This window comes from Panthera onca, chromosome A3 (assembly GCF_046562875.1).
Source record: "Panthera onca isolate mPanOnc1 chromosome A3, mPanOnc1 haplotype 2, whole genome shotgun sequence".
In the NCBI taxonomy this organism is placed as follows: Eukaryota; Metazoa; Chordata; class Mammalia; order Carnivora; family Felidae; genus Panthera; species Panthera onca.
The window spans coordinates 52,137,797-52,154,961 of record NC_138341.1 but is presented as its reverse complement, the minus strand read 5'-3'; the positions used below and the strand labels follow the sequence as shown (position 1 = coordinate 52,154,961).

The window sequence follows — 17,165 nt, the reverse complement described above, 5'->3', positions numbered from 1 at the left end:
CACCCATTCCCTGAATCTTTCTGAAGCCTGCAGCTTCAGCCCTCCTGAGGTGACAGATGCAAAAGTGAGCAAATGACATACGTTGGGGAGTTAGAGGCGTGTGCCATAGGAGCTCAGAGCAGGTACATCAAGCTCAAGTTGAATTCAGGGAAGCTTTGTGGAGTAGGGGATGCCCCCAATGTGAGTTCTGAAGGAGGAGTGGGAGCCAGCCTTTGGAGAGGGGACTGTCCAGGTAAGGGTGCGGAAGCCTGAAATGCCTGCTTCCTCCCTGGAATGGCAGGGGAAGCTGAAACCCAAATGGGACAGACCCAGGGGTCCACCAAAGTGAGCTCGGCTCTGAGAGGCTTTGGGTGGGGCCACGGGGGTCCTCGTGGTTCAGATGCTCGCCCTGGCTATAGTGTGAGCCAGGGGGTTGGTGGGGTGGCGAGCGGACATTGGACGAAGATGTTACCCAAGCCAGGGACATGGGGAGGGATGGGGACAGAGGACAGAGAGAGACACAGGGCAGTGTGGACTCCTGAGGAGGCATCATAATGACAACAGCCTCGTCATGAATGCTTTTTGTGCTAGGATTCATACCTCTAGTAAGTGGCTGGGCCTGATTAGATATGGGGGCTCAAGGAAGGTCTAGAATGATTCCCCAGCTCTGGCCAGAGCAGCTGGGTAGACATAGGGCTATTCTTAGAGGGGATCAGTGGGAGAAGAGCAGCTTTAGGGGAAGACGAGGAGCTTAGGACTGGCCGTGTTGGGTACCTGACGACAGTTGTGGTCTGGAGTTTGGAGGACAGAGTGAGGCTGGAGGGGCACATGGGGCGCAGTCAGCACAGGGAGGGGCTCGGAGCCTGAGAGCCCGGGTGTGGAGGGTGGGCCAGGGCTCTGGGCTCTACCTGCAGCACTGCTCCTGAATCATGGGTCGTGTGGACCTTGGCGGGTCTCAGGTGCCTGAAACATCGGAGACAGGTGGGACCCAAGTCCTGGGCTGCCCTCACTGGCCCTCTCAGGACTCTGTTCTCATACTTCTGCCTAAGCCTGGTCCCCTTTGAGTCCCTCTCCTGGGGATAGAAGGTGCCTGGGGGCCCCCTAGGGACACTGATCCCAGGTCAGGAGTTGGGGGGAAGGTTCCCATCTTCTTGGAATGCACAAATGGCTCTCCAGGGAGGAATACTAAGCATCAGGACCAATTCCTTCAGGCACTGCTCAAGGCCACTGATAGCCCTGGGACAGCAGCAAGAGGCCTGCCTTCACCTCTGACTCCATGCTGACAAGTGTTGGGGCCCCAAGCCAGTGCACCAGAGCCAACCCCTGGCTGCTCACCATTCCTTCAGCCAGCCCCGTCCTGCCTCCTAAATCAGTGTCCTTCGTTTCCCATCTGCCCTTTTCCCTGGTAGCCAGTCTGCCCCTGCCAGTGGTGCCCACTCTGTTCTTCCAGCCCAGCCTTCTCCTCTCGTCCTCAGACCTACGGACCCATCTGCTTGCTACACATCTCTACCTGGATGTTCTGTCGGCACATCCAGTTCACTCTCGGGAGTCTTCCTAAAACTGTCGTGCCACCTTGGCTTCAGCCCTCAGTGGCTCCCAACTGCCTTCAGGAAAAGTCCCAGCTCTCATCCTGGTGGAGGGGCCTCTCTGTCCCCACTCCCTCTCTGCCTCATGGACCCCAGAAGTCCTACCCTCCGGCCCTTTGGAGCCTCTCACCACCCCACATGTGCTCCCTCCTGCCCCTGAGCCTTCGACTTGTGCACATGCTGTTCCTTCGGCCAGAATGCCATCTGGCTCTTCTTGGCCTGACTAGTTTCCTCCAGGAAGTACTTCTGCCTCTGAGGCTGCTCAGTGGGGACCTAGCCTGTTAGCCTCTCTGTTCTGGGTGTTCCCTGTGGGCAAGCCGGGGTCTCCAAACCCAGCCCCCCCCGTCAGGACCAGCTCATGAGGAATGAAGTGAATGACCCCTGGACCAGCTCATCTTTCAGGCTGGACACTGTCCCTTCCAGATGGCTATTCTTGACAAAGACACCCATTCACTGCAGGGGACGGCGGCGACTTTGAGCGGTCCAGCTCTGTTCTCAGCCTGCACTGAGCCCTGCCCCGGGCCTGCCCACCATTTCCGAGTCAGCCGGGTTTGGCAGGGCAACAGTCCCTGTTTGAGGTTGGGGGCACAATATCATCTGACCTTCATTTTCCAGTCTCCCTGTCCTTTGGTACCTCTTGCCTTGGGCTTTCCTGGGGTGGGAAAGGTCCAGGATATCTTGCTGATGGCAGTCACGGGTCCTGGCTGTTTCTGAGGGAGTCTTGGCTGGACTGGTGGCCTCCATGAAAATCTCCCTCTGGTGGTCTGTATGGCAGTCCCTCCCAGCTCCCGACCTAGGCTGGGAGCGTAAATCAGCCTCGTTGGCTCAGCTCTCCATATCCAACTCCAGATCTGCCTGCCCCCACCCTCAGGCCCACTCAGGCCTCCTTCCCAGGCAGGCCCCAGCCAGGACTCTGGCCCAGGCCCCCCTTTACCCACCCGGCATGCCCCTCCACCCCAATCGAGTGGGCTGGGGATGGAGGCCGCCCCTCTCCTGGCCTGGGGCAGCCCCATCCGCGGCACCCTCGGGGCAGTAAATATTATATTACTACAGGGTGTGCAGTACGTGACCTGAGACAGGCCCCGGGGCTTAAGTTTCCCCGAGATGGAGTTTGCGTACCGCTCCCCCCACCCTAAAAATTCAATTAAAAAAAATAACAGGAAAAATGTAGTGCGCCGAGGGCCTGCCAGAGTGGTGTATCTGGCGGCCGCAGTGCCGCTGCGCTCCGGCGGTAATTGGTTCTGCATAGCTCGGGGAAATTGGCAGAAAAATAAATCAGCCGGGAGCCGGAGTCGAGACGCTGCGGGGAGGGGAGTGTGAGGTGGGGGGGGGGGGGGCTGCAAGTGCTGGGGGCAGGACTGGTGGAGCGGGTTTGACTGATGTCCTGCTTGGGAGTCAAGGGCTCAGTGGGGGTGGGGCAGGGGTGGAGCAGCCCCCAGACCCCCAAGCAGGGGTAATCCAGAGGGCTCCTGCCTGCTGAGGGAGAGCACAGAGACCCCCACCCCACCCTCCCTGCATGACCCTTGTGTGTGTATGGACTGACCCCAGAGGCTTAGTATGGTCGGGAAGGGCCACGTGAAGAAAGACTTCCAGGGAGCCCAGAGGGATGGGGAGGGTCAGAGTTCTTTGCCTGCAAATAGGATTGAGTTTAAACCCAACCCCCACTTGGGGCCTAGGGTTGTATTTCTGGGGCTGTATGTACCCCGCACCTCCTCTCCAAAGGCTTCTGGGAGGGGTGTCATGGGGCTGCCCCAGGTCGACACATCTGTATTGCTGGCTGCCGGCCTCCCCACAGTGTCTGCAGTGGCTTGTCAGGGGTCCATAAATTTCCTTCCTGAAGAAAGTGTGCATACAACAGAATGGATTCATTTCAGCCAAGGGCAACTTAGCACTCCGGCCTCTGCTCTAGGAAGGTGCAGGGCACCGAGGGACCTGCTGGGCCCTCTGAGGGCTTGCAGTCAGTTGGGCAGAGGGGACACACATGCAACAGAACTCACATACATACAAAAGAACTCCTAAGTTCCAAACAGGCAGCTCTGGAATAAAAGGCAGAGGGACTTCAGAACAGGAGGCACACAGACCAGTGTAGTTAGGGAAGGCTTCCTGGAGGAGGTGACGATGGAGCCGGTCACATGGAGATGACTGTGCATGTGGGTCAGGCTGGAGAAGGCACTTGGGGCACACGGAGTACCCAACAGGCAGGCGGAGGGTGTGGGGCCTATTTTGGCAGTGGGGGGGGGGGTGGTGTTCCGTGTGCATGTGTGTGTACAGCATGTGTACCTGGGCCTGGACGACTGCCGGGTTCATCTCATCTGTCTGTCCCTCACAGCCAGCCCCTAGGCGACGTCCAAGAGATACCCTCTGCCACCCACCTGGACCAGTACCTGTACAGGCTGCGTACCCGTCACCTAGGCCAGATCACTGAGGCGGCCCTGGCACTGAAACTTGGCCGCAGTGAGCTCCCTGCTGCCCTGGAGCAGGCGGAAGACTGGCTGCTGCGTGTCCGGGCCCTGGCAGATGAGGTAGTCAACCCCTGGAAGGTGTCTTTCTTCCTCCCTGAGAGCATCAGAACCGGGAGGGATGTGGGCACTTGTCTGGACTGTGATCCAGCTCTGGCTCCATTTCTGGGTGGGCTTGGTCAGGTGACTCAATTTTTCTGATCCTCAATGTCCCCAGCAGGAGGAGAGAGGTTGCAATTGGATCCTGGGTGTTACGGGGCCTAGCTCAGAGCCTGTTGTGCGGTAGTGTTCGCACGGTGCCCCCAATGTGCTCAATAAATGTCACCAAAGTGTGCCAGAGACAGAGCTTGGACTGGAACCCAGGACGCCTGGCTCCAGGTTCAGTGCTGGGGCCTGCTTCCCCGGGGACCTGACTCCTCCCTGCCAACTAGTACCTTTCTGCACCTGGCCTTGAACCAGCCTCTCTGGTGCCCCTGCATTTCCTGTTCTCCCAAATGCCTCCGAGCCCCAGGCCTGAGGAGGCTGCATTTATAGTAACTCTGAACTTTGTTATATTGAATCAGAGAGTGGTGGCTGCAGTTTGTCCCCACCTACATAGCACCCCCTTCCCCGCCCCAGGTCAGATGTACCCACCCAGTTCCTAGGGCAAGCAAGCATTCTACAGATTTGTTCAGAATGAGGACAAAGTTCTGCTCAGATGTTATGGGTAGACTAGCTGTTGCCCATTCCGACCAGAGAGGTGTGTGGTCCCCCTATGGAGGGGGTGGGGGTGATGAGGAGGGACCTCCCCAGAAGGAATGTAAGAAAGGGCGGGGCCTGAGAGGGGCTTCTGGAGAGGTGAGTTGTGGAAGGGGAGAGGGGGTCCAGGAGGTAGGGGGCTGCGCAGAAAGCAGCCCAGAGAGTTGGTCCCTGAGAGTGAGCCTTGGACTCGTCCCTGAGCAAGGCCTTGGGCATGTGGCCAGCTACCTGGGCAAACACTGTATTGCCCAGCCACAGGCTGTCCCCATGCAGTGGCCACAGACCAATCTTTGGGCTGGACAAAGGCTGCCTTCCATAATCTTGGCCCAGATTGACCCTGGAACTCTCAGCACAGATTGTGATATGGCTGGGAGGGGTTAAGGTCAAGTGTATTGAGTGCAAGGGAACCCAGAGAGAGTCTTTCTCAGGTTTGAGTGTGCATCAGAATCCTCTGAAGGGCTTGTTAAAACAGGTTGTAAACCCTGTCTGATCCTGCATGTCTGGGGTGGAGCCTGAGAATTTGCATTTCTAGCAAGTTCCCAGGAGCACTGCAGCTGCCGCTGTGCTGGCACCACGCTGGGAGAGTGGTTAGGAACCATTATTTGGAGTCAGAGGAACCTGGTTGGCTCCTACCCTCTTTGAGCTTGAATTTCCTCACCTGGCAAGTGGGGCTGCCTATCTCTGCTGCAGGGAGGGAGTGCAGCTGGGAAATGCCCAGTGAGGCTCTAGGAGCATCAGCTGTCAGCCGTGGCCCTGGTTAGAGGCCCAGCGCCACCTCACTGAGCACACTTTGCTCACCAACCTTGGAAGCAGATGGGCTGTGCCCAGTGGTTCTCACTCATAGTTAGTGGCTCCGAGGGGCTCAGGGCCTTGCAGTTTTGTTCCGGGCTAGTCGCCATTTTCAGAGCCTAATGTCACTAAGCCCAGAAAAGGACCAGACCCCACAAGTCCCTGCTATTAGAGAGAGGAGGGTGGGAGTGTCCTCGGGGAAGGGGCACATCTATGGATTTGCTGCTATTCTCGGGGGTGAGGAAGAAGGGTAGCATCTTAAGTATGATGTCATTTCTTGAGTCAAATCAAATCCTCCAATCTCTGCCCCCGCCAAGAAGCATCTATCTACCCAGGGGAGGGAGATCTAAGAACATAAGCTCTCGGCTCCAGGCAGGAGTGTCTCTTCCCGGAAAATGTGGACTCAGCTCAGTGAATTTTTGGCAGGCTCCTGATGTGAGCGGACGCAGCCTCATGCCCTGTCCCTGGGGGCTCATAGCTGCTGAAGACAGAGGTGCCCAGCTGGCCCTGGGAGGTCAAGGGGTGGGCCACTCTTGAGGGTGGGTGGTGGGAGAGCTGGAAGCTGGGAGGAGAGGCTTGGGTGTCTCAGGGTGGACTGTGGGGCGTGGGTCTTCCCCACCCTGACTGCCGTCCTCTCTCCAGCCCCAGAACAGCCTGCCCGACATCATCATCTGGATGCTGCAGGGAGACAAGCGAGTGGCGTACCAGCGGGTGCCCGCCCACGAGATCCTCTTCTCCCGGCGGGGTCCCAACTACTGTGGCAAGAATTGTGGGAAGCTGCAGACGATATTTCTGAAAGTGGGTTCTTTTTTCTCAAGTCGTGACCGTATTTTCTCCCAGGTTGTCCCCTTCCTGTTCCATGTCCCCTCCTGTTCTCCATCTAACTGAGTCTTTAGGCTTGAGTCTCAGAAGGGGCCGAGGGCTTTGTGTAAAACCATTTTCTGTTGTCTCTCCCCTACCAAGTCCCTAGACCCCACACACCTGGTCTAGAAAGTTGGCAGGTGGGAGCTGGAATCGGAGGTGCTAGGAATGAGTGAGACAGGGTCTGTGCCCCTCTGCCCCCTGGCTGTCTGGGAGGGGCTGACTCCCAAGGCTGTTCTCGATCTCCCCAGCCAGACCTCTGGGAGAGGGGTTCAGCTCTCAGCCCCCACCCCAACCTGTAAGAGCCTTGGTAGAGACCTCAATGCTCTGCCCGAGTGCTTTGACTCCAGCTGGGATCATGCTCAGATTCAAGTTCTTCCCTGTGGGAAGGCTGGTGTTTGGGCATCGAGTGTGCCTAAGGCTCTGGCCCCTCAGGGAGCTGGGGGTGAGTAATCCAGTACCCTTCATGTTGTCCTGCCTGCACCTCTCCTCCCCTTCCTCCTCCTCCAACCCCCATCCTTGCACCCTGTCCGTCTTCTTGACTGGCCAGCCTTGGGCTGAGTGACAGGGATGTGAGCAGGTGCCTGAGGACCCCCATCCTCCTCTCTAGGTTAATGTGGGAACAGAGAGCCGAGGCTGCGTTGGTTGGGATATACTGTGGCCTGGTGGCCAGGACACAATTCAGGGAAATCCCTTCCTGTGCCATGACTGCCCGGGTCTGAGGGGAGAGTCCCTGTTAGAAGGGCTGTCACTGAGGCTGTCCTGCCAGAGGAAGAGTAGCCCTGGAAGGCAGGCCTGCCCCTTGCCACTCACTGCTCACTCCAGATGGTTCTGTTGGAATTATAAGCCATCTGGCCTTCTTCCCAGCCTGGCCCATCTGCCCCAGCCCCTTGCTCTCAGCCTTCTCTCCCCCGCCCCTCCTTCTATCCACACTAGGACCGGCACCTGCCTCGCCTCTTCCAGCCACTCATTGTTGGTTAGCCTTAGCCTCAAACCTCTCAGTGGCTGTTGGTCAACCCATTCACGTATTGGCTAGTCATTCCTGTCACCCCCTGGGGTCGGTAGAGAGGACAGGCTTCAACGGCACAGTGTGTGTGGACAGGTCACGGGGTTGGCTGGAATACTGTGTTGCCTAACCTCCCTGAACTGCTGGCGGTCTTCTGACCTGTAAAATGAGCAGGAGGCTGCCCACTTCACAGGTTTTCAGGATTCAGTTAGGTGACGCAGGCCATGGATCTTGCTGGAACGAGGTGTGATCCATGAATGTCCGTTTCTCTCCGCTCTTCTCCCCTTTCTCCCCCGTGGAGCTCCCTTGCTCCCTGGGGAGAGGAGGCTCCACCAGCACGACTGGAGGCCGACATAAAGGCAGAGATGAGTAGATACCTGGACTTGGGGTCACTGGGGAGGCCAGCTTTGCCTAGAGAGAGAGTGGGCAGGTGTCAGGCAGTGGGCTGCCCCCTCTCACCTGCATACGTGCCACCTGGGGCATGTTCCCTGTGCTGTCCTAACCTCCTAGCATCCTGCTTTGCATCCCTCCTAAGCCAGCTTCTCGCCTAGCAGGGCAGAAGGGAAAGGAAGTGAAGGAGCTGCCGCATCGGAGCGGGGCTAACCAGGAAAGGTTGTCTGGCTAGAGTGCAGGTGGGGATGTACTTGAACAGATGAGCTTCAGGCTCTGACCTCTCGGCCCTGTGTCTTTGGGGAAACACAAACTGAACATTTTTCCCTGATTCCAAGCAAAAAAAAAAAAAAAAAAAAAAAAAAAGAAAGGAAGGAAAAAAAAAGATATAGAATTGTTTCTCGAAGTCTTCCCCACTGAGTTTATGAGCCCCGCCAGTAGCTCCTGAGCAAGCTCTACAAAAATGTTGGCAGCAAGCAGAGACCAAGAAAACATTGGTGTTTCTTAACTTAAACCAAAGTTGGAAAAAATGAGCACCAGTAGAGAGGGAGAGGAGCCCCAAACTAGACATTTCTTTATTTGCTGTTGCTATTTTGGGTCCGGCAGGCTGGCCCCGTCTAGGGGAGGGCAGGGGAGAGACTGGGGTTGGAAGGGGGAAGGGAGGGTCAGGCATTCCTGCCATCTCCCTGGGGCTCGTGGTTTGGAGGGAAAAAGGCCACTAACCACCCCAGGGAGGGGACAGCTGAAGCCAACAGTCATGGGAGGTTTCCAGGGGGTGACATGTGGGGTCAGGCCCTCCTCCAGGCTTTACCACGGATGAACCAAAAGCAGAGAGACCGGGTGAAGGGTGAGACCATCATTGTCGTGGCATGCCCTGCACCCCTTTCTGATCCCTTTCCATGGCCTGGGCTCTCCTTCCTGGGGTGTAGGCCTCCTCTACCTGTTGCGGACCTCTTACCTCGGCCCCCCCTTTCCTCTTCTGAACCCATCAAAACTCCCTTCTCCTCTCATTCAGCCCCCACCCCATTGCGGAGGAGGAGATACCCCTCCAGGCTCATGCTCACGAAACCTAGGTACTTAATGTGCTACTTCCTATAAGAGACAGGGTGTTGTTCTAAGAGTGAGAACTTCTGTTCCTCAGGCCATATCTGACCGTTGATTTCAATCAAACAGGGAAGTAGTTGTGGAGAATAAATGTTTTATGCTGGGTTGTTGTGGTTATTCCATTTTGGCAGGGCTTCTGAAAGTTTCAGGATAATAAGCAATTGAGGACCAGTGCCTAGTGGTTAACATGCTGATAAGCGCTTGAAAGGATAGGGCTATCAGATGATACACTGACATCGAGCCAAGACAAAAATAACAAAAACACAACCCCCCATCCCAAACAAACTGAAAATTAAGGAGGAAGCTTTAACCTCCTCCCCTTCCAGACCTGGATCGTTGTTATCTCCTTTAGAGATACATAGTAGAACTGCACTTTCCAATATGGTGGCCATAAGGTGCTATTTACATTTAAATTAATTAAAATGAAATAAAACTAAAAATTTGGTTCCTCGGTCACAGCAGCTACATTTCAAGTGTTCAGTCACCAGCCACAAGGGGCTAGTGCTACCAGACTAGACCATGTGGGTATAAACCATTTTCATTGTGACGGAAATGTTATATGTTCCATTGGGCAGTGTTACTCTAGAAGAAACAGAAATGGGATGTGGGGGGAGAGGGGAGAATGGGGGACCCTGGTCTATCTAGGCATGGCTAATTTTAGCAAAGATCGCCTAGGTGCGGATGATAGTCCTCTTTGGTGGGGAGGAATCTTGGCAGGTGGGGAGAGGCCTTCTTAATTATACATTCCTGGGGCACCTGGTGGCTCAGTCGGTTGAGGGTCCGACTTCGGCTCAGGTCATGATTTTGCGGTCTGTGGGTTTGAGCCCCGCGTCGGGCTGTGTGCTGACAGCTCAGAGCCTGGAGCCTGCTTTGGGGTCTGTGTCTCCCTCTCTCTCTGCCCCTCCCCTGACTCGTGCTTTGTCTGTCTCTCTCAAAAATAAATAAACATTAAGAATTTTCAAAAAAAATTTATATCTTCTCTTTCTGTGGAATTCTGGTAATTCCTCCAACAGGACATATGTCTAGTGGGTGTCAGGCCAATATGTCCAGTCCTGGAGGACCCCCCCGCCTTCCCCCCCCAACCCCTGTCTCAGTTGGGACATCCTGATCCTAAAGGGAATCATGGGTTTCTGTCCTTCTCTGGTACCTAGTATCCAATGGAGGGCGTTCCTGGAGCCCGGATGCCAGTGCAGATACGGGTGAAGCTCTGGTTTGGGCTTTCTGTGGATGAGAAGGAGTTCAACCAGTTTGCTGAGGGAAAGCTGTCCGTCTTTGCTGAAACGGTGAGTGCTGCTGGCCTGCCCTGCCTGCCCTCCGTGCCCCAAGCTGTGCTGGACCCCCTCACTTCTCTTTATTGCTTGCTCTCCAGTATGAGAACCAGACCAAACTGGCCCTGGTTGGGAACTGGGGCACAACAGGCCTCACCTACCCCAAGTTTTCTGATGTCACGGGAAAGATTAAGCTACCCAAAGATAGCTTCCGCCCCTCGGCCGGCTGGACCTGGGCTGGAGACTGGTTCGTGTGTCCAGAGAAGACGTGAGTCACGGGCAGGGAGGCTGGGGGACCCCTCTGCTCTGGTCCTTTCTCCGAAAGGCTACAGTGCTATTAATTGCTCTACCACCCCTATGCTGGCAGTGGGGACTTCCACTTGAACTCTTCCAGGGCCAGGGGCTGGCGAGGCGCCGTTCTTTTCTGGAAGGGCTCTAACAATTGGAAAGTCCTTTATTGTTTATTATTATTATTATTTTTTAATGTGTATTTGCTTTTGAGAGAGAGAGAGAGAGTGAGAGAGAAAGAGAGAGCTGGGGGGAGGGCAGAGAGAGAGGGAGACACAGAATATGAAGCAGGCTCCAGGCTCTGAGCTGTCAGCATGGAACCCGATGTGGGGCTCAAACCTACGGACCGCAAAATCATGACCTGAGCCAAAGTCAGACGCTTACCCGACTGAGCCACCCAGGCGACCCAAGAAAGTCCTTTATTATTAAACTAAAGTTGGCCTCCATTTGAATTTGCCTCCATTGGTTGCAACCTTCTTCTCCAAGAGGTCACAGCCTGTTTCTTCCTCTCTGTGTCAACCCTTCCCATGCCTGAGGTCCCTCCTCTCTCTTTTAAGTGCCTCTCAGAACAAGGCGGTCTCTCTGTATCACTGTCCTTTCTCTCTTTCTCCTTTCTCTTTTCCTGTTTGACGTTCAACAACTGGATTTCTTTCTTTCTTTCTTTTTGTTTTTTTTTTACTTTTTTTAAAAAAATTGAAGTGTAATATATATTATCTCAAGCATGCAATTCTTAAGCATACAGCTTGATGACATTTTCCATTTCAACAACTATCTATCTATTGAGCTTCAACACCCACCAGGCTTTTGGTGTCTTCAGCCCTCTCTCTCTTTTTGATGTCTTTTTCTTTATCTTGGGTGGTGGTATATTCTTTTGTCTATGAGTGTCTCTAGGTATCCCTGCGTCCCCTTTTGCTCTCTCCCCTTGACCCTCTGCCCCTCCTTTCCCTCTTCTCTTTACCCTGTTGTTGGTGGGGTGAAGCTGATGCGGGAAGCTTGGCCAAGGCCTTGGGGTACTCTGCTGGAGGTGGGGATAGGTGGGGAGGTTCTGACCCTTCCCCACCTCCAGCCTGCTCCATGACATTGATGCGGGCCACCTGAGTTTTGTGGAGGAGGTGTTTGAGAACCAGACCCGGCTCCCTGGAGGCCAGTGGATCTACATGAGTGACAACTACACGGATGTGGTAAGTGGGTGCTCCAGGGGCAGGTGGCATTTGCTTTCCTGGGGTCCTGGATATTTGGGCTCAGGAGGGTCCTGTGGCTCAGAGGAGATGGGACATTTTCTCTCCTGTTCCCAAGTCCCCAGCTTCATGCTCTGGTTTCCAGAGAAACAGTGTGAGAACCAGTGTGGGTAGGATGCTGATCTGGAGTGGCACCTGGGGCTTCAGGGATGTATGTTGTCAAGTTGCATCTTTTCTGCTTCCCTGCTGATACCTGTCTCTTCTCACACTTGCCTGTCCTAGAATGGGGAGAAGGTGCTTCCCAAGGATGACATTGAGTGCCCCCTGGGCTGGAAGTGGGAAGATGAAGAGTGGTCCACGGACCTCAATCGGGCCGTTGATGAGCAAGGTGGGCAGCACATGGGGCCCAATGGGACCCACCCCAGCAAGATCAAGAGGTGTGCTGGTGGGACAGCTGAGTGCAGGGCCTTTTGCCCCGGGGCACTGGCCTTCAATGGGCTGCTTCATCCAGGGGACTTCTTAGATCAGCCCATACTTGTAGCTATAAATTAAGAGTCGGTGGTCAGTCATGAGCCTGTGAGTGTGCCCCAGAGGGAGAGAGAGCCTCTGGAGAGATGGGGAATGGCCGGGCAATGACTGACAGGTGCCCTTCCCCCAGGTTGGGAGTACAGTATCCCCATCCCCCCGGATCGGAAGCCAAAGCACTGGGTTCCTGCTGAGAAGATGTACTACACGCACCGTCGACGGCGCTGGGTCCGCCTGCGCAGGAGGGACCTCAGCCAGATGGAGGCACTGAAGAGGGTGAGCCCACTAGGTGGTGGGTGGGATGAAGCCCTGGCTGGGGGAGGCCAGCTGGGCACATGTGTGCACAGACACACGCGTGTGTGCTCAGGACACGTATAAGGCACATGAGCTCCCTCGAGATGCTCACAGATCACACCCAGCAGGTGCACAGTGCACACGCAGATCTTCCCATGCTTGTCCAGATGCTCACAGCCAGATGCCCATGACTACGCAAGGAGATGCACTTGGAATTGCACAAGACCTGGAGGTACAAAGGCATAGCCAGACTCTGGCTGTGGCTGCGTGTCCTAGAGGCAGGGTCTGAGCACAGGTTTGGCTGCAGGTAGTTTACGGAAGCAGTGCTCTCAGGAGTGCTGGGAGCAAAGATGTGGTCTTAGGCCAAGTCAGTTTTGGTCTGAGCTGTGGCTTGGGGAGGGGTGCCCCTTGGAGCAGCAGAAAATCATTCTCACCTGGAGGCAAGGGGGCTGGGGTTTGTAGCCTCTTAGCTGTGTCATCGGCTGGGGTTGCTGGGGCTGGGCTGAGGGACGCACCCTCCCCATGGGGCTTGCTTCCTTCAGCATGGGCAGTTCCCTGGAGAAGGGGGCCGCTGGAGCTGGTAGGTGAGGACGTATGTATGCATCGTGTGAGTGTGCCAGCTGGGAGAGTGGCCTTGGTGGGCTCCCTCAGCATTTACCAGGGGATGTGTACACAGTGCAAGTACACATGCCCACAGGCATGCCTGTATACCCACAACACAGAGGCGTAGAGTGGACACATGAGTGCACACAGCACATGCACCTGCTCCTAGAGTCCTGCAGATGCCCAGGTGCTGCATAGCCTCAGTGCCTGCCTTCCCTGGGGCCTCTTGCTCTGTGTTCTTCCTTCCCAAGCATGCAGTTGAATTTTGGTCCAAGAACCAGGCCTCCCCCAGTCCAAAAGTAGCCTTTGGCATCACCCAAATTTCTTCCTTTCTCTTTGGGCACAGAGAATCTAGACAAGTATGTCACTGGGTCCAGGGAGAAGCAAAGTTTTGAGGCAACAAACCATTTTTGGTGCCATGAACCAGACAGACTCAGCTCTCCCTGTAGGAGCACCCAGGGGACAGAGGTGAACCGTGTCAGGCAGCGTGGCTCGCCCAGTCCAGCTGCCCTCTAGGACAGGCACTTACTGCTTAGTTCATAGCCTGAGCCTGAGGCGTACCAGAGGGCAGTCTCTCAGGTCACCAGCTGAATAGGAAGGGACTTCCAAGTCTCTCTCCAGGTCTGGGAAAGGGTCCCCTCGAGGAAATGTGGGGGCGGGGTACCTCCACAGCTGACCTAGGTCTAGCCTAAGGAAAAAGAGCCTGGAGTCGGGAAACAGAATCTTCATTTACCCGCTTCTATTTTTATAAGCTGGGAGGTGAAGAAGAAAAAGGAAATGACAAGAAAACCTTGGATCCATGAAATCCATTCTTAATCTGAGTAAACAAACAAACCCAAAGCCGAGTGTTTTCAGCACTACTTTAGTCGACCTTCCCTTTCTGGTTCCTTGGGTCCCCACAACCCGGGGAGCCTCTTCCCCTCCTGATTTTCGGACTCAGGCTCTTGTCATTGCAGAAGCTGCTAAGAGCCCCCCTCCTCCAGGTAGCCCTCCCAGGTTTTCCCACCTGGAGGGTGCTGGTGTGGAGCGGGTGGGGACTCCTGGAGGGCAAGCCAGAGAGGCACAGCAGGAGTCCAGCCCAAGAACTCCTTGCAAGCCTCCAAGCAGTGCCTGAGCCTGCCCTGTTCTCTCCCATGCAGCACAGGCAGGCAGAGGCAGCGGGCGAGGGCTGGGAGTACGCCTCGCTCTTTGGCTGGAAGTTCCACCTGGAGTACCGCAAGACGGATGCCTTCCGCCGCCGCCGCTGGCGCCGCCGCATGGAGCCCCTGGAGAAGACAGGGCCTGCGGCCGTATTTGCCCTCGAGGGGGCTCTGGTACGTTGTCCCTGGCCTGTGGTGGGTCAGCGGGGTGCAACTTGCTTTCCAGGGCTGTTCAGGGCTGAAGTAGGAGCCCCCGGGATAGCACTTCAGATGGAACAGTGGCTGGTCACCTTGGCTACACAGTTCCTTTAGGGTTGCCTGTGGGGAAAGTAGATGGCAGTCTGGGTGTGCTCCTAAAATAAAATGGCTCCCTTCTTGGCACTGGGAGATCCACTGCTGCTTTGTGTAGTCAAGTTGGGAGCAGGCAGAGAGGGTCTCGGTCTGACCTATGGCTAGAGCCGAGGGACCTGGCTCTTCTTGAAGAGGCTGGCTGCTGCAGGGTGGGTCTGGGAGGCTTTGGCCTCACCCCAGGGAGTAGCCAGAGAGGTCTAATAACCCCTGAATGTCCTTGGTTGGACACGAGTGCTCCTTGGCTGGACAGAAGCCGTGTCATGGCATCCCTGGGAATTCTGGGGGAGAGATGTACCTCAGAAACTGAGTCCTCAGGCTGGCTTTCTGCCTTAGAGCACACTTTCTGGAGCAGGTCACATTGGGGCAGCTCAAGGTTACCTAGGGTCTGGCTGATGTGTTCCCCCAAAAGATGAGCAGACCCTTCCTGGCTAGTCTGAGTAGGGCCATTCTCTGCTCTGTTTTGGCCTGGGGATTTCTGGAGGTGGGAGGAGATACAGAGTCAGAGACCCTTCTTCTGAAATCTAGCCAGGACTGCCCACCCCCCTGGGGCTTTGGGCTGTGACTCAGGGAGCAGGTCCCACCAGCTTCTATAGCTGACATGTGCACCAGTTGTGTGTGTGTGCATGTGTGTGTGTGTGTGTGTGTGTGTGTGTGTGTGTACATGTGCACATATACATGAGGATTTGGTCTGAGTGAGGAGCAGTGGGTCTTTGCCTTGAACCAGGGAGTACAGAGGACAGGCCCAGGATCTGATGGGATGGAATCAGGGAGAGGAGGTGAAGTTGGCAGTGTCCCGAGAGGGGTTACAGCCCTCTCGGGCCTTGATGGTGGGCCAGGTGGCAGTATGGGAGAGGACACCCTCTGGGAGCCAGATAATGCTGGATGTCTGATGATGTCTTGGGGCCAAGTTGCGGGGAGGCTGAAAGGAGACGGCAGAGCTCTGGGCTGCTGGGCTCGTGCTCAGCCGGGCTCGTGCTCAGCCTGGGTGGGAGGAAACTGCTGCCCCAGCTGGAGCAGCCACAGCTGGAGGGCTTGTAGGGCAGGGCTGGTGTCCATTGACTCTCTTTGTCCTGTCAGAGAGGGCCTGGTTTGGGCGCAAGGCAGGGCCTGGGGGTGGTCTTGTGGCTCCAGCTGAGGGGTGGGAGGATAAAGGCCTCTGTGGCAGAACTGAGTCAGGGCCATGTCTGAGAAGGCTGGGCGGGCACCCCAACGTGAACAGAAACTCAATGAAATGGGTTAAAGAGAGAAAAGGAGTTCAAGGGCTCAGACTGATGGGAGAGCCCAAGAAGCCAAACAGGCATTAAGCCTGGCAGTACTCTGTTTCTGACATCTGCCTCTGTCTTGGCCTCATTCTCACACTGCCTCACTCTGTGTGGTAACAAAGATGGTGCCCACAAAAAAGACTGACACCAACTTTATAGCCGGCAAAGTCCTGGTAGGTAAAATAGCACAGCCCACCCGGCATCCTCTGTTTTCCTCACAGCTGGAGGCCCCAGAGAGGAGAGTGCTGTTTTCACCCTGATGCTGTGACAGTCTCGTGTGTGACTAACTAGCTGTCTTGGTCATGTGCCCCTGCCAGCCTGAAGGTGAAGAATGGAATGTTCTGATTGGCCACTTCAGTCATGCCCCTTTTCTGTAGTCGACAGCACCACCAGGATGGGGAGAAGAGCACCTGGAAAGGAAAAAAAAAAAACCCAAGCAGTGCTGGGCAAAGAGCTTTTGATGATGGCCACAGGACTCTGTTCAATGAGCAGTAGGGAACCAGTGTGGATTGTTGAGCGGAGGAGTGCTCTGGTCAGAGCTGGGCTTCAGGGCCATTAATCAAGTAGTCATGGAGGATGATTGGGGGTGGAAGAGTAGAGACCATCAGGAACCTTGATTAGTGATCTGGGATGAGGCGACCATCTGGGGTGGGAGCTAGGGGAGACAGTAGAGGGCAGTATAGTGGCAGAGTTTGGAGAGGGTCAGATGGGCCCAGAGTCTCTGCTGGGTGCGTGGTAGGGCCTCTCCCATTGCTGGGCCATGGGGCGGGCGTGGTGGGCCTGGGGCTGCGATGAGTTCATGGCTGGCCCTGGCAAGTCTGACACACATGGTTAAGTGCTGTGTGAAGAAGGCGGACCTGGCAGCCGCTGGCCGGGCCGCTTAGGGCAGGGAGGCCAGGGCCGTGGGAGAGAGAACGCAAGGCCAGAGGTAGCCAGAGACACATGGACGGAAGTGTGGATGGGTTCCGGGCTGGCCAGGATCTGGGGGAAGAAGAGGAACAAGGCTGGGGACCCACTGCCAAGCTTTCATGGCTCAGTGACTGGGAGAATGAAGGGGGGTACTTCCCAGACATGGAGAAACCAATCCGTTTATTCTTTATGTGGGAGAAAATGTCGTGAGGGAGCATTGAAATCAAATGTCAAGGCAACAGACATGAGGAGGTGGTTGATTGTGAAGCAGATGTGACCTGCCTGTGATATGCAGAAGAAACCAACATAGTGAAGCCCTCTGAGTCCTGGGGGAACTTGGCTGACATAGAGAACCAGAGGCAGACAGTGGTTGGAGAGGCTGGATCCCACAGACCTGGAGTTGGAGGACACAGTTTTGGAAAGTCTTTAGGTGTGG

General features: G+C 55.6%; 1 protein-coding gene across 22 annotated transcripts in view; it reads left to right on the top strand.

Annotated features, from left to right (window-relative positions):
- Nucleotides 1-17,165, top strand: part of DYSF (dysferlin) — a 224,202-nt gene that overhangs the window by 104,924 nt on the left and 102,113 nt on the right. For all 22 annotated transcript variants that reach the window (XM_060657973.3, XM_060658063.3, XM_060658027.3 and 19 more), the window contains 8 exons: nucleotides 3,895-4,087; nucleotides 6,194-6,349; nucleotides 10,064-10,195; nucleotides 10,282-10,448; nucleotides 11,535-11,649; nucleotides 11,929-12,034; nucleotides 12,305-12,447; nucleotides 14,208-14,381. In XM_060657973.3, the coding sequence (XP_060513956.2) occupies nucleotides 3,895-4,087; nucleotides 6,194-6,349; nucleotides 10,064-10,195; nucleotides 10,282-10,448; nucleotides 11,535-11,649; nucleotides 11,929-12,034; nucleotides 12,305-12,447; nucleotides 14,208-14,381 (1,186 nt within the window). The remainder of the gene's footprint in view (nucleotides 1-3,894; nucleotides 4,088-6,193; nucleotides 6,350-10,063; nucleotides 10,196-10,281; nucleotides 10,449-11,534; nucleotides 11,650-11,928; nucleotides 12,035-12,304; nucleotides 12,448-14,207; nucleotides 14,382-17,165) is intronic.